Source organism: Mya arenaria, chromosome 6 (assembly GCF_026914265.1).
Source record: "Mya arenaria isolate MELC-2E11 chromosome 6, ASM2691426v1".
Lineage (NCBI taxonomy): Eukaryota > Metazoa > Mollusca > Bivalvia > Myida > Myidae > Mya > Mya arenaria.
In genome coordinates, this window is record NC_069127.1 from 20,290,555 (window position 1) to 20,308,767 (window position 18,213).

Below are 18,213 nucleotides of genomic sequence, written 5' to 3' on the forward strand. Positions count from 1 at the left end.
TTAGTGTTTAAGGAGGATATTTTCACCTAGTAAGTAAGTTATAACACGTTTCTCGCAATATAAATACGACTACCGGTTCTGAGGTAGGGGCGTATGTCAAAAGGTTGCGCCCCTAAGTTACGCCCCCCTCTAACGTCATTTGCTGGACCCAACCCTGCCTGTGGTCAATAGTCTACGGGGTCAAAATTTACATGTGTATTTGATGAAAAAAGCCATTTAGATACAGATTGTACATTATAAATGCGTATCGTTTTGAATTCAGTTTTCAGCCAGTTTTGTGAAAATATCGGCATAAACAAAATCTATCACATAACAGGGGCGTAGTTTGGGTTTAAACGTTGTGTAGGCCGATTTTATCTGGGTTCGGAGCATGCCCCATGGATATTTATTTTTAAACTAGATTGATGGTGAGGCATTTTAGCGTAGTCTTTCGGTATTTATATATATTTAACAGTATTCCGATGGCCTTTAATTTTACGTACTCTAACCTTCCGTATTAATATTTAACAGTATGCCTTTTACTTTAGATCTTTAAATCAATATGGCTGGGTTTCATGTTTTCTATTTTTCGGATAGAACGTATATAGGTCGCGTCCTATATGACCTACGCCCCTGTAAAAATGCTAAAGTATATTTATAGGTCTGTTTGTACACTTGCACTATTAAGATTAAAGCAGAAATGACCACAATGTAGTTCAACTATTGCAAGATAATGAGGTCACCGCGGTCGCCATAAATATGTGCAGAAAAACCAATGTAAAACTTCTCATACGCTGTGTGGTACTTGAAGTCTGCACTGCCATTTACAACTACTCGTGATCTGCGTTGAATTTATACAGCTGAGTTATGGATATAAGTTTGTATTTATTATTTAAGACGATTTTAATTGGGATTGTAGTGTTAATTGTGTATGCGGTTGTCAAATTTTACCTTCACGTACGGAGGGTGGAGGCGAGGTTTAAAGGAATCAGGACTCCCCCATTCCACTGGCTACTTGGATCGTTCAGTCAGGTAAGACGTTCTATTTCTTGAACTTGTTTTTGTTTGATTTGTATCGCCCTCATATAAATGTTTATTATTGTTTAACTGCGCTTTCCAAGGGATATATTGACTAGTCATGTGATAACCCTAAAAATACGTTGACTTTGATTCAATATCTGATTTTGTTAAAAAAAGTATTTATTAATTAAGAGGGCTGTCTCAACCTGTAAACACATTGATAACGATTCACACCAGAGGCATCAGTTATTTTCATTTCTGATCATTTATCTGCATCTTATTTGATGTTCATTAAAGATTGTACTAGTCTCTACCCAAATCGAGTTTTTATGTAATAATAAAACATTTAAAGTGACATTGACAGGTCAAAATCTAGCATCTTGATCACCATGTTCTGGCACGTACATACATTGAATACATGACGCATATCATTTGTACTATGATTGTGTAAAAACTCGCACTAGAACATTGAGGTAGCATTTTATCAAAAGCAAACTAAGGGAATACTTAGTGATCAACATTACATTTTATTTTGTTTAATGAGAAGGCATTATTTCTCATGTTTTCCAATACATTTATTTCAGTAAATCAGCAGTCAGCCGTTATAAATTTTAATCAGGTGAACCGGTACATACGTCAACAATGGCTGACCCAGGTGGTTACTCCCGAATAAAAAGCCTAAAAAACAAACGCCATTCCAATGTACTTTTTATGGTATAGGATAACATTATTTAGAAACTTAATCCTTTATACGTTCAGTGGACCGACCTTGAATGGTTGGTTTATAGTCAACGGAGGGCTCTGTGCTTGACATACATGTATAACAAACATAAATTTTGAGGTATAAACCTTTCACTACTTCCTAAATCATGCATTTATGGAAAATATTAATTAGTGTTAACAAGATTGTAACCGTTTATTTAAATAGCTAATTACGCAAAAATATTAAATGATTGGTGAGTAAAGATTTACTGCGATCTACTTTCATCTCATAAGGTAAACACACCTTGCTTTCTGTACCTTTCTTTCAAGTTGAACCCGGTATCTTTCATGAAAACCAGTGCTTTTGACATGTATTCATCCGTTTTGTACATTAAAACAATCTTATTAATTGTGGTAAATCATATTTGGGTGTAAGAGTGCATCTTAAAAATTGTGTTTAAGTACGTTGATCTGACATGGAAATAACACGGAATGCATCATTTTCTGATATCAAATGCCAATAATATTAGTACAGAGAATGAAGCAGATGTTTACACTGTATTTAGAATTATAGTAAGCGGAAACCAAATAATTCGGCAAGATGGTTCATATAAAATGTGTTGGTTTTTCAATCGGGATGCCCAAAACCTATCCGTCCGAAGGCGCTTAACATTGAAACGATATGGTTTGGCCAAAATTAACAACCTTTCGAAAAACATAGTGTGAATTAGATCATATGGAGACCTATAGACCCAATGGGTCGGATGCAACTGTTTGTACATATTCGAAATTTCGAGAAGAAAAAAACTTTGACTGGTTCTTATTGGTACATAAATAATAATAATAATAATAATAATAATAATAATAATAATAATAATAGTTATGTCAATAATAATGATAATGATGATAATGATAATGATAGTAATGATTAATATAGATATAGTTTGTATAACTCGGTTATTCATTATATTATTTAAACCAATTGTCAATATATATATATTTTCGTATGCATGTTATTTTATATTTCTAATATTTGTTTATGTACGTTTTTGTCTTGGCCATATCAATATTTATTCTACGTGTAAATGACCAAAGGCAAGATGCCGATTTGCCAATAAAAATTGTAAAAACTTGTTGTTATAACGATCACCCTTAACTGCAATAATGAGAAATTGAAGAGGAAAAGTATGCTTATGTTTTATAGGGACACAACATGGGATTAATACTTTTGTGAATGTCTTATCAAAAGGAAAAACATATATACAATTACCAATTTGAAGGCCTATATGATGACATGTTATCTCTAGCTTTAGGTGATCCTTTGCAAATGTTGATTGGTCTATAGTAAATAACATTGATATTAATGTCATACTTTCATTATAATCTTCTTCGTTTCTTCAGTTCCCGAAAGACCCCACAGGACGGATTCTACATTTTATCAAGATTTGTAACGAGTACGAGGAAGATGGAATTGTCTTCCTCTGGGGATTTTTTCGGAGGCCCATCGTCATCGCCTGCACGCCGGAATCTATGGCAAGGATCTCAAAAAGTAACGGTAAGTGAAGCGTTTTCCAAGTCAACGAATGGCTCAGCAAGGCAGTAGACGGAGTATTCGAAAAAACAACAACATTTTCCTAGTATATGAAAACATCCCTTTTAGGCAGCAGAAGGGGTCTTCGAAAACAATGACCATAACTGAGGCTTTTCCTAGTTAATGAACGACCATTTAAGGCAGCAGACGGGGTATTCGAAAAAATGACCATAAGTGTGGCTTTTTCTAGTTATTGAACGACCCTTTAAGACAATAGACAGGGTATTCGAAAAAATGACCACAAGTGAGGCTTTGTCCTAGTTATTGAACGACCCTTTAAGGCAATGGGTGGGGTATTAAAAATGACCATAAGTGAGGCTTCTTCCTAGTTATCGAACGGCCCTTGGGTATTCGAAAAAAATGACTATAAGTGAGGCTTTTTCCTAGTTATTGAACGGCTCTTTAAGGCAATGGACGGAGTATTCGAAAACAACAACACTAAGTGAGGCTTTTTCAATGATTATGCACAACCCTTTCAGGTAAAAGACGGGGGTGTTTACATTGTGTTTGAATGCTGCAGCACTTCCCGATTCTGTTTACTCTACAAATTATGATTTTTAATAGCGTTTTATAGCCAATTAACATGTTAAATAAAAGACACCTCAGGAGAATGCGGATAAGTTAAAACGGCTTTATTCATTGAAATGTTTTATTGTCACAGCACGCTTTCGGTTTAATGTTGTCAGATAGATTAGATCAGCAAACTGTTCAACAGCAAAAGCTATTTTTCAATTCCTATTATTTTATCTACGATCGAATATTGAAGTACATTATGAAGCAGATGTATTAAATCATAAACAACGAAAATATCATAAATACAGAAAAAGTTGCAAAACCAATGATACAAAAGCCTCGTATTCCCACTTGTCTGTTATTAATATTATTCAAATAATAAGGTTCAGTTATTTTCGGTATTTTGGTAATATTAACTATAACCGTGAGATTGGGTATTTTTATTTTTGTCAAAATTTGGAATTTCTTTGTTAATAATTACAAATGATATAATATAAATACTACTACAGTGAATAAGATTTGTATTTTAAACATACTTTATACAGACTCCGTTAACACTTAACATAGCTCTAACCTCTTTGTTTTAGCTCTTTGAAATAGTCAATTGTTTGATCAACAAGTTCTTGGCTCAGAGATTGGTACACTTGATCAAGCATTCCAATTCTCAACAATGAATCAAAACTGCCGAATGCATAAATAAAATATCGATTAGTTTTGTCAGGGTTTTGTTCAGATAGTATTTTGACATTTTCAGGAAGTTATCAACTTTAATAGACGCTATCTTTCGGTAAAGTCTATTTCCCGGCTTTCATTTTTTAAATTTGAAAACATGTTTTGCTGGTTGAAAACATATTTTAAGAACACTAATATCTTTTTGGTCCACAACTTAGTGCAAACACTAAATAACGCTCCAATCACCGTGCTTCACATTTCTCTTTCAGCTCCTAAATCGCGAGGCCTCATGGGTGTGTACCGGATGATCGAGCCGTGGTTAGGGGAAGGACTCTTGGTCGCCAACGGCCAAAAGTGGGCCCGCAACCGCCGCCTACTCACTCCTGCTTTCCACTTCGACATCCTTAAGCCTTATACCAACGTCTTTAATGCCTCAGCGGATGTTCTTGTGGTATATATAATAGTCGACAGTCAGTCTTTGGCCTGTCAGTATTTTCTTTCAAAATTATTTATCAATGTCCATACTTAGGCTTGGGCAATGCTCAATAGATAGATGGCTACCGTCGGGTAGAAGGATCATAAATGTCGTATTTGATTTGAAATATTTCAGGTGTAATACTGCAGGTTTTCAGCGATTGCCATCTTATTAGTTCGGGACCTTCAACATCTTTCTTCTATCATTCTGTCATTCTAAACAAAGAGAGATTAACCTTATATATATATATATATATATATATATATATATATATATATATATATATATATATATATATATATATATATATATATATATATATATATATATATTTGTTTTTGTACTCATTGCCTGTACTTAGAAACTTCAGAACTTCAGAACATTACCCTCAGTTTATTTTATTTCTTGTGAATAATAAAATGAGTACAGATTCAATTAAAAAGGGTTCTTAAACTACAAAAGGAAAATGAGTGTTCATTGATATTGATGATAAACTATCTGTATTTTATTCTTTTGCATAACAGGCTGAATGTTAAATTTAGTGCAACGATTAAGATCAAAATTATGATTTTAATATTGGCATTAATCTTTAGGAGTAAATGTATCACGAAATACACCTGTACTGCATTGCTCATTGCTTCTGAACTACTGAATTAAATATCGCAATTGAACTTTAACTTTAAAACTAAATAATATTCTTGCAAACTAATGTACACTCAGTCATGTCTTTGTTTTTTAATAGATGTCTAGCAGAAGATTTGCCATCAAAATGATATATGATCCGTTTGCTTAAATTTGAGTTAACACAAAATTGAATTAAAATCTACTTAAATATAGTTAAAATGCCTTTTAAATGAGTGAACGATACGTTTGGAACACATTTTAGAATTGTTTATTCTTTATTTTTAGGCGAAATTGAAGTCAAAGGCAGCCTCAAACGATCGGTTTGATGTGTTCCAAAACGTGTTACTATGTACCCTTGAAATAATCCTTAAGTGCGCATTCTCCTACGAAAAAGATATACAGCAATCTGGGTAAGTTACAATGGCGGATCCAGGAAAATTCGTAACTGGAGCAGGGCACAACATTCAAACCCCCTCAAAACATTTATTTCTCTGATGTTTTGAAATGACTTTTATAAATTCTTGATTCAAGAATACTTTTATACACTAAATAACTATGTATCATTTGACCCCCATAGCATCACGACCCCACTCCATAATTCTTTTGAAAAAAAATACCTATGGGTCATACTATGTCCACTCGCGTTTTAAATAGTTCGCCTCCTCTACACATGTAAAATTATACCGCCCACACTAGAATCGTCGCTGTGTGTACCTAGTCAGTTGCTTTATTTTCGGCTACTGGGCTTGTCCATGTAGCTCCACTGTATAAACGATATTAAGGTCCCTTTTAATCTTAACTTGGAGTGCATGTAAACCACGCATTGAATGATCAATATAGCCTTTTACAAAAACACAAGGCTAAATGAATTTGAGGACTAAATTGTCTAACTACACTATAATTTTGAACTGTTTTGTATACGAAGACCCTATCTTAGACCAAACTTTAGACCATTGGCATGCGTATAGTAAGAATATTGTCACAGGCTATGTCGCTCACTGATCTTGTCATAGTTCACTTAAGTTGCTTTATAATATTAGAATACTATTCATCAAATTCAGTATTTGATATCACATAGTAGTTCATATGCTGTTTTGACCAAATGCTTGTATTGTATTTTTTAGGGACACGAATCCGTATGTGAAAGCTGTCAATAGGATTACAGATTCCCTCTTTCACAGATTTCTGTAAGTTTATGTAAGGCCACACCATTAAAGAATGGCATTCACGTGCGTCAAAACGTTTGACTTGCTTGTATTTGATTTAATTGCTGGCAAAAACGAACCATCGCTGAAAATGTTAAAAATAAGTCAATGCGAAAAAATTGTTGTGTGTTTTGCTTTCTTAAAGATTCTTTTCCAATGATAAATGTATGCTGTAGACAAAGTGCAAACTATTTAGGTACTTATATTTATATGAGCATAGGCATGATTTCCAATGCATGCAGCATTGTAGAATATTTGCTTATGTATTCACCACGAGAAGCATGTTTGTCAGTGCATCGTCACCAAAGGCAGGTTTGTCAGTATTGCGACACCAAAGGGAAGTTTGTGAATATTGCGTCATGAAAGGGAGGTTTGTGAATATTGCGTCACCAAAAGCAGGTTTGTTAGTATTGGGACACCAAAGGCAGGTTTGTGAATATTGCGTCACCAAAGGTAGGTTTGTCAGTATTGCGTCATGAAAGGGAAGTTTGTCAATGTTGCGTCATGAAAGGGAGGTTTGTCAATATTGCGTCATGAAAGGGAGGTTGTCAATATTGCGTCATGAAAGGGAGGTTTGTCAATATTGCGTCATGAAAGGGAGGTTTGTCAGTATTGCGTCAACAACGACAGGTTTGTCATTATTTCGTCACCAAAGGCAAGTTTGTCAGTATTGCGTCATCAAAAAAGGTTGTCAGTATTGCGTCACAAAAGAAGGGTATCAGTATTGCGTCACCAAAGACATTAATTCAACAAAGGCAAATCTGTCAGTATTAAGTCACCAAAGTCAGGTTCGTCAGTATTTCGTCACCAATGACGGGTTTGTCAGTACTGTGTCACCAGTGGCGGGTTCGTCAGTATTGCGTCATCAAAGGCAGGTTTGTCAATATTGCGTATCCAAAGGCAGGTTTGTCAATATTGCGTCACTAAAGGCAGGTTTATCAATCTTGCATCACCGAAGATTTGTTTGTCAATCCTGGAATCACCAAAGACATGCTTGTCAATCTTGCATCACCAAAGCCATGTTTGTCACTCATGCATCACGAAATGCAGGTTGATCAATTTTGCATCACCAAAGGCAGGTTGTCAACCATGCATCACCAGAGACATGTTTATTAATCTTGCATCACCAAAGACATGTTTATCAATCTTGCATCATCAAAGACATGTTTACCCATTTTGCATCATCAGGATGAATTAATTCCAGTTCAAACATTCAACATAATCAAATCAAAACGATCCCTGATCATTGGAAACAAATAATACCTACTCATATATGCATGGCGACCAGCGAGTCATGACACGAAACGAAAGAAATTTTAATATTTATAATAAATAAAAAACACAATATTTGTAGATTGTAATAAACACATTGATTTGATTCTAAAGAAAGTAAATGTAAATAATACCTTGACATGTCAATAATTATTACGTTTTCAGATGACATTCACACATAGAATACGTCTTCAAATATGCTTAAGCTAAATAGTTAACTGTTTCTTTTTTTAAATGCTCGTTTTACAAATACAGCGAGGTTTTAACATTTATATTATTTGACATGAACAGTTCATTTTTTAAACTGAAATTAAGTTTCCTTTGTATGCAGTAATCTTATAATATATCAATATTATATTGTTCCTCTGCACAATTGGCAAAAAATACAATATCATCTGCGTTATAAGTAAGAAAACATTTAATAACCCCGTACTGACTCCTTTTGCTCCTTTCAGGTAACGTTCATCTTCTAAATCATAAATATAAAGAGAAAAAAAAATTGGTGAAAGGCATTCACCTTGCCCTAATCCAAGATGACTGTCGAATATTGCACCTCTATCATTTTGAAGCTTAACTCTTGTATAAACGTAGTTATACATTGACTTTATAACATTTAAAAGTCTACCACGAATACTTAGTCTATATATCTTAAACCAAACGTTTTGTCTCATAATATAGTCAAATGCTTTAGTAAAATCAATAAATGTGCAGAATAATAATTGCTTATTTTGATTAACAAACTGTGTTATTAGTCTATGCAACTTTCTGCCCAATTTAACAGTCTACTTTTAATCATATTCGTAAATAATTTTCCAATGACACTTTACAGTGTAATGCCTCTAAAATTGTTTGGATAATTGCTACTCCCTTTTTATTGTTTGGATTATTGCTACTCCCTTTTTATGAATTGGCACAATAAGGCCTTTAGCCCATTTATCTCTAAAATATCCAACGTGTAAAATTTAATCAACAGTTTTAACCAGAAAGGTGAAAGTTCAGTCTTCCCATTAGTAAGAAATTTATTTAGAATAAGATCTGGTACTGCACTTTTTCTAGTTCTCATATTTGAAATACCCCTTTGCAGTTCTTCGATCGTAAACGGAATATCTAATATCTCAAACATGCTGTTTAATTCTTTCTGCATTACAATATTATTCAAATAGATAACGTCATCGCCAGCGTTAAAAAATATGTCGTTCGGATCATTTATAGCCCGAAAGTATTTTGTAAATGTGTCTATCAATATATTTGGGGTTGTTTGCTTAGAACAGCCTTCTTTCATTAACTTTCAATAATCGTTTTGCATTTCTATTTTTCGCTGTCATATGTTTCTTTTTGTTTTCTTTTAATTTCACAAGATTGAATTTCCTTACGCTAGACTTTACTTCTACTTTCAATCATAAATTGTTTATCATTCATCACCAAATATATGTCTGTCAAGCATGCATCATCAAAGGCATGTTTGTCAATCTTGCATCAACAAAGGCAGGTTTGTCAATCGTGCACTTCTAAAGGCAGGTTTGTCAATCTTGCATTACAGAAGGCAGGTTTATTTGTCATGCATCACCAAAGTGAGGTTTATCAATCATGTATTACAAAGGCTGGTTAGTCAGGCAAGCATCATCAAAGGCAGGTTTGTCAATCGTGCGTCATTATATGCAGGTTTGTCAATTACGCATCACCAAAGGTAGGTTTGTCAATCATGCATCATCCAAGACAGGTTTGTCTAGCATATATAACTTAAGGCAGGTTTGTCTAGCATGCATCACTAAAGGCGGGTTTGTCAATCATGCATCACCAAAGGCAGGTTTGTCTAGCATGCATCACTAAAAGCAGGTTTGTCCATTATGCATCACCCAAGGGCAGGTTAATCAATCATGCATCACCATAGACAGGTCATTTAATCATCCATCACCAAAGGCAGGTTTGTCAAGCAAGCTCCATCAAAGGCAGGTTTGCCAATCGTGCATCACTAAAGTCAGGTTTGTCTTTCATGCATTACCAATGGCAGGTTTATCAATCATACATTGCTCAAGTCAGGTTTGTTAATCATGCACGAAAGTCATGGATATCTATCATGAATCACCAAAGGCGCATTTTTATGCATTACCAACGGCAGGTATTTCTATCAAACAGCACGAAAGGCAACTGCTTCAATCAAACATCACGAAAGGCATGTTTTATGTATCACCAAAAGATCGTATGTCAATGCTTGCATTATCTAGGACTAGTTTTCGTTCATTATTCAATACTCAAAATAGTAACAATGTTTGCATCACCAAAGAGCGGTTCACGTCAATCATGCATCAGGTTTAGCAATTTATACATCTTCAGAAGCAGGTTTTAGAACGCATGCATCGCAAAACAAGGGTTAGTTAATGTATGAAAATATCCTAATGAATTTTTGTCAATGCATGCAGGACCTCTAGTTACTTATTACTACCTTGCCAATGCATGTATGGAAAAGGTAGTCAATTTCAAACTGGCACATAAACAGCTCGAACATGTTGGTATTTCATGACAGCTATTATAATAAAATAAAAACAACAATGTATTGAACTTATTCAGGTACCCATACATGCTGTTCGACTTTATCTTCTATAACACGTCAGTTGGACGACAGTTTAAGAAGGACTGCAACTTTGTTCACAGCGTGGCCGAGGAAATCATTCACAAACGTAAAAAGGCTCTGGTATGTTTTAAACGTATTGCCCATTTATATCATTAGGTTCATATTCCGCTCCAGCTTTATAACACACATTTATTTTCCGTTTAGGAAAAGTTCCGGTTCCAATTATCTTTGTCTTACTTAAAAGTTTTCTTAAATTAAAAATGTGATGAACAACGAAGCTGTTTATGGATTGCATGTAGTTTTTAGCTTGACTATTCGAAGAATAAGGAGAGCTATACTACTCAGCCTAGCATCGGACTCGGCGTCACACCTTGGTTAAGGTTTTTCATTTAAGCACCTTTAAGTTATTACCTCAGTTAATACATCATGTATTGCATTGAAACTTTAGATATTTATTCCCAACTATCTCAACTACTAAATTAATGGAGTAAAATAACACTTATTTGAATATAATGCAAATAATGGGCCTTTATTGCATTGAGACTTTATACAATGCTCCAACCATCCAATCTACTTAAATAACCAAGTAGAATTACTCTTATTTGCATTAAATTAAAATAATGGTCCTTTTAATTCGACATAGAAATTCTGATCCACTGTTGTTGAGGAAATATGGTTACTCTTGCATTATTGTATTCAACCTTTAATCTTTTAATATATTGCATGCTATTTCTATCAAGTCTGCATTTAATTGAAGGCTGAATGTTTGTGAATTCTACACAAAACTTCGCAGGCATCATTCTTATCTTATTTTACAGTGATCCATGCATGTTTTGCCAAACTTTTTCAATCCTTGCACTGAAAACCGGCGGAATAGTCGAGCGCGCTGTCTCTGTGACAGCTCTTTTCAATGTTTTGAATGAGTGTGGAAAACATGCTTCCTGACTGTTAATTACTGAACTATCGATTACTGTCTTTAAACGTTGATATCAATGGTTAACCTGCGAAAAAAGAGTTTAGAAAAAAGTTAGAAATACTTTCAACTTGTTTTAAAGGACTAGAGACCAGATGATACAACTTTAAGAAAAAAAGAAAATTGTCAGAACCTTACATAAAATTGACATCGTTGTGTACAACGTATTGAAATGTACTAACTGATGTATCACATGCGTCTTTTGCAGTTTTTTCGCATTTTCCCAATACGAAATTTACTGGGGTTGCCTACCACGTAAATATCAGTAAATTAAAAATAGCGTCCGTATGTTTAGCTGTGCTCATAAACACATATGATTTAAACTGGGAAACCATTATGCGCTATTTTCAAACGGGGAAACTCAGATGAGACAGCAACATTAGTGTTGCGTTTATTCTTTTAATCATCTTGTATTATCGGCCTCCTATTAGCTCGAATAGACAATTCTAGCTAGGCATATTTTAAGGAAACACCGTATTTGCCGATTTTTGGACCATCTGGTGCCGAGTCCCTTAAAATTCGACTGTCATCTCAGGAAGCGGATTGCATGCTTTTAATATAGCTGACTGTAATATTTAATGCTTTTAACATCTAACTTGTTCAGCAACTTAATTAAGGAATGCATTCAATGAAAAACCATAACCTGTCCTTGAAAAAGTGTTTTAAATGTTAAAATAACACTTTGTGATCATGTCTTGTTTGACAGGATGGTGGCGAGAATGTAGCTCTTGAGGGTAAGCGTTATGTGGATTTCCTGGATATTCTACTGACAGCCCGAGATGAGGAAGGCGTAGGACTATCTAGCCTCGAGGTCAGAAATGAGGTCGACACTTTTTTATTTGAAGGTATGGTCTGTTCTATATAAAGAATTTTAACCTTTTATCACATTCGTTGATGTGTTGAGTTTGTATTCCTCTACGCAATAAATGGAGATTCAAGATTTATTGCCATTCCATAGCGTAGGTGGACAAATAAATAATTAGATTTGAATTTTATGTATAGCTCGTGAACTCTTCTTTCAATCCGCTTCATACTTTGAACAATTGTTGACAAGCATCACACAATTACATAACTCCATGTTATCCTAAATGCAAATCATGGGTTTTGATCAACTTAAAAGCTTTGTTTTATACACAAATATATACAATACATTCACATGATTTAACACGATTCAATGCATATTAAAACATTGAATACATGTAAGCCGTTACATTCTTGTCTCACCAGGTCATGATACGACGGCGTCGGCGATCTCATGGATTCTGTACTCGCTGGCGGAGCATCCGGAGTACCAGAGGAAGTGTCAACAGGAAGTTGATCAAGTGCTGCAAGGAAGAGACTCCGACTTTGTAGAATGGTACATGGTTACGGGGTCATACATTTAAATAAACATGTGTTACATGCTACAAGTACATAGATGTCTCAGTTCTAATAGCAAGCTTTTTAAGAAGGAAAGATGTAATATGCATTCAATATCGTGCCAATTAAAGCTTTAGGAGTTAATACAAATTGAGAAATACCAGACTGATACCTATTTTGTTCCAATTCCAATATTTGTGTATCCAATTTAAAGGTCCGACATGCCAAAGTTTGAATTCCTGACTCAATGCATCAAAGAGGGGATGCGGCTCCATGCCCCTGTTCCTATAGTGAACAGGGAAGTCAAGGAGGACTTCGAGATTGGTGGTCGGAATATTCCAGCAGGATCAATTGTGCAGCTCAATATCTGGGCTCTCCACCACAAAGAGAGCGTCTGGGGCCCTGACCACATGGAGTTTAAGCCAGAGCGATTCTCTCCGGAAAATGTGGACAAAATGTCTCCCTTCCAATTTGTGCCTTTCTCAGCAGGCCCAAGGTAAAGTGTTTGTGTTAAATAGCAACAAGGCTTCCGGGAGCACAAACATTACAATATTGGTTCTTTGATGATTTTTTTTTATCAATAAGCAACTTTTGACTGATGAAAACTAAACTTATTTGATTCCCTGAGATTACGTTAATAGAAACCTCTTTGTTTCAGAAATAGTTTCTATAATGTTTTATTTCAGGAATTGCATTGGCCAGCATTTTGCAATGAATGAAGAAAAGTCTGTTCTTGCGAAATTGCTACGAAAGTAAGCTTTTACCCTTATCAATGATATGAGGAAATTCTTTTATACATTCAGATTATCCTTTGATTTTAAAGTGGATATTTTATTTTTTGTCACATGTTGAAATATTTTATTATTCTATTTTCTTTTTTAACAATATTTCCTAATCTTGGAGGCTTTCCACTATTAATGATTACACTTCGCAGTGTATGCATTTGCAATGTTTTCTTTCCGGTTCATAATTCATAATGCTTTCGTGATCAACATGATTATGTGAACAATAACTGTTATAAGTCAACTGTCAAAAGTGTATGTTCAAAAACGTGTCACTATAAATGTTATGTAAAAGTTTTCAACGAATTTTCACTATATTTTCTTGATTTATACTATTCCAGTTTCACATTCCGCCTAGACACAAGCCACGAAGTGAAAAAGAATCCGTCTGCGGTTATGCGGACAGTTGATGGCATGTTCATGTACGTTGAGGAACGGAATGCGTGAACAGGGAAATATGATGACTCAATAAAGAAATTGATGGTTAAGCGGGAATGTATAAAAGTCGAATTGGCTTTCATTGGAGGTTGCTGATCTTCGAAAATAAAATCGCTTTTTTAAATAGTTTGTTTCATTCGTTGTAAGATATTCCTGTGGTTCGAAAACGATCTGTTTCATTTTGTTTTCCTAGTCATAACGGATTACATTGCATCGGGCTATTCCATAGAATGGGTCTACACATTATATTCTTCAGCATTATGTCATTGTTCAGCTTTATCCAGACTAAACTGTTAGAAATGCTGAACGCACTATATACACATAGATTACCTGGTATTATATTCGTCAAGATCTTTAGAGAAATGTAAACGATTATCGTTTATAACAATCAAACACCTCGGCAATTTTCCATCGACAACAACCTCGAATGTATGCCGGTACAGTAGAAGAAGTAGTTCGTATTTAAAAAAATAAATAATTGTGATGTTTTAACGTGTATTTTGTATTAGTTCAAGTTGAGTCCTTGTTAAGTGTATTTCTGCATAAATAATTAAGGTTATTCAGAGTACATTCCTAAGGTTTAAGTATTCAATTTGAATTACTACGTGATCTCCATGGTGCGTAGTTAAGTTAAAGAATTCTGACATTGTAAACCGTCTATAAACATCCGAGGTTGTTTTCGATAGAAAAAAATGGCCAGGTTTTTCGATGGCTTTTATTATAGTAAAAAGTGCTTTCGGAAGAAAAAATCAATATCATTAAAGAAATGTAAAAGTAATGTTAATAAATAACCTTGTAAACGAAATTGCGTATATATAAGACGAAATTTAGAAAAAATGGACAGTTCATGTTTAGTTCAAAGAATTCCGCAGCACTCTTCGCCTCGATTGAAAACTTTTGACACGCAGTCCAAGTAAACTACAGAACTGTCTTACAAAATGAAGGTATCAATTACAGCGCTGGAACATTGTCGATGTAAGGAAATCTAATTGTTTAATTATGGAAAGAAAATAAACAAGAATACATACCGTCTCACTGGGCGCTGCCGTTTTTAGTGCTTGGTAACAAAACAATGTACCACGTGATTACCGCCTCAGTATTTTATAATAGTGCTGAATTCGCTTTTCGGTGTCCTTTGGAAACATCGCAGAAGGTGATACATTTATATAGGTTAACATTGGAGGCTAACATCTTATGTTTATTGAATGTACCGAAATCTGCATATGATATCAAATGCCGGTGTTATAAAAATGGAGGAGATAAAGTCGAAACAAGGGTATAGGCATTACACACCATTTATTATTTGTATGAGCTTTCTCTGACTGTATCAAAACGGTGACGGTGACTCTGTTTTCTGTATTTGTTAGAGCAGAATCTAGGGCAGCAATGAAAAGTAACACGCGCCATTGTTTTAACTTGTCAATACAACTCGACTGAGTTATGGGCCGTACTATACAGGGGCGAAACTGAGTTGACCCTGTGACACCCTGGCGCATCGGTACCATATTGTCTGACATAAACAATAACATGTATATAATCCCATTTCTTAAAATTGTGATAGAGAATAAATCGCACTTGTTGATGTCCAATGTTGATTCCAGAGTTTATACATATTCATTACTCATTTCAGTAATGGTAAAAATAAAATGTTAAAGACATGAAATCAAGGTAGACAGCTTCCTAGAGTGTATTTAAATCCTTTTTAAGCATGTGGTTACGGTCTGTTTTAGCAGTTCTAGTCGTCTCTCTTGGTTACGGTCTGATTTAGAAGTTCTAGTTTTCTCGCTTGGTTATGGTCCGATATTTGCAGCTTAAATGTTCTCCCTTTGATACTTGACCAAAATAAATGCTCGCTTTTGGAATCCAATTCGTGGTATGGGGTAGTTCTGCACCCTTCAAATACTTTCTCTACCCTTCAAACATACAAGTAGAACAAAATGGCTCCATAATCAATTAATACTAAAAAGCCAATTAACAATGTTATTTATGCTGAAATAAAAGTTTGATCCATTTCTGTGTTTGCTTATATATAAGCCAAAGTCTGTACCTAACTCAATGCATGTCACATGCAAACTGATACTACACTTTTTATACTAATATTCACAAACATGCACTGCATATATCGTCAATAGCTCCTATTATGTTACCATCTCATAATGGTTTATTTATGAAACATTGATTTAATAACGCAGTTAAGTCTAAAATTTTGGCATATGTTTTTGAGAGATGTTTGCCTAGACATCAATTCCAGTTACATATATGATATGATTTGTGTTTCGTTTCAGACAATGCCGTTGTAATGTTATATTTTCACACTGTTAATTAGTACGTTAGAAGTAATTTCTCTACGGATGACAGTTTAATAATGTAACGTGACCGTTAATGAAAGACCATTCATTGCGTGAAAAAACCCTCGTTGAAAATTTATTAAGGGTGGTTGGTATTTTCACCACGCAATGCGATTCGCTACATTAATCTTTGATCGAATTAAGACCAATATTTAACATTTCTCAAACTGGTTTTGCTTAAGTCTAGGGCAATATCTATGTATCTCTCTGCTGAAACTAGGCAAAAAGGTTCGTAACTTTACATACCTTTTTAATATACCTTCATTTATTAAATTATTATTATTATTATTATTATTATTATTATTATTATTATTTTTTTTTGTGGGGGTCGGGGGTTGTAGCAGAATAGAAAGCATGCGCTTTAAACATTACTCTTTGTGAAACTGAATAATTAGTACAATATCATGACCGGTAACATGATTGCTGTGTATTACAAAAACTACACTTGCTTTTTTGTGCATTAGTATACCTGATCTAGCTCATTGTTAACAGATATAATAACAAAGAGATAAACATGAAGCGAAGCGGAAAGAGAGTTTCAAAACGTGCCAACTTAGACTTTGCGATATTGAAAATGATTCTTTAGAGGACATTTTCGGAACAAACACGCACTTGTGTATAGTGAATCAACGCCAAAACTTTCGCAAATTTAGAAGAAAGGGATTTGTTTATATTCTGAAATATTTGTATTTGTCGAGAATGCATATTATATGCTAGAACTCACTGCTTATAACTCCGCTTATATAAATAGTCTCAAACCGAAGTCACACTGAAAGTATACGTAAGAAAAAAACAGCTGGAATGCATTCTGTAAATTCAATGTCGGTTGATATTTATGCATTATCAACTGGTCTAGAAAGGCAAAACTCGGATTCAAAAACACCTATTTATAAAGTATGTCCGCATATGCAAACAGTAGCCAGGGTTTAATATGTGCGCAGTAATAGCAATTTCCTTTAAATTGAAATGTAGTCTTAGCAGCTAGTAACGATTTTTCTTAAGTGAGAAACTAAACTTTTTAAAAATTTAGCGCCCCTGATTGGCTGAAAACGTAGGGAAAACACTTATTTTTTATTATGGTTTATTGGTGGTCGATCAACAACTAGTCACCCACCAGTCCCCGTTCAGTCGCAAATAGTAGAAGAAGACTCGCTGACTAGATAGCCACCTCGAGTCTATCTCTACGATACGTTGCCGATTAGTTGCAAAACAAATATGTGAATGGTCGACGATCATACCCTTATTCTAAACAGGGATAGAAGGAATTACACCGGTCTCGGCGTCGCTAGTCTGTCGAAAAGGAGTTCAATCGCGAAAAGGTCGTATGCCGATCGCTAAATTATTGACGGAGGAATATTTGCGACCTCAATAATTGTATAACGAATTTCCTGTTGACACGATGTTGCTTGAAATATTGTCTTATAAAACATAATATAACTTACATGCAAGTCGATTAACTTACATATTTGAAAAGTATGTAAACGATAATAAAAGGTTCAAGGTGCTTAGTTGCATTAATTCACGGTATAGGAGTCAGTTATGAGTCAGTTATTTACGGTAAAAATGGATCCGTTTTCCGTAGAAAAATAAGCCTGTCACTAACGGATTAAGAGTCTAGAACCGTCCAAGTTAATTTTTTTATTTCAATATGGGAGGAAAAAACCCACATGCAAATAGTTTATGCCATA

At 34.6% G+C, this 18,213-nt stretch overlaps 1 protein-coding gene across 1 annotated transcript; it reads left to right on the forward strand.

Moving 5' to 3' along the window:
• Positions 1-785: 785 nt before the first annotated feature.
• LOC128237348 (leukotriene-B4 omega-hydroxylase 3-like) lies at positions 786-14,303 on the forward strand. The gene is made up of 11 exons (XM_052952775.1): positions 786-1,011; positions 3,103-3,256; positions 4,747-4,928; positions 5,862-5,986; positions 6,701-6,763; positions 10,622-10,745; positions 12,305-12,443; positions 12,826-12,955; positions 13,172-13,453; positions 13,644-13,709; positions 14,081-14,303. Exons 1-11 carry the CDS (start codon positions 847-849, stop codon positions 14,184-14,186), a joined length of 1,536 nt encoding a protein of 511 aa, XP_052808735.1. The 5' UTR covers positions 786-846; the 3' UTR covers positions 14,187-14,303.
• Positions 14,304-18,213: the final 3,910 nt, after the last annotated feature.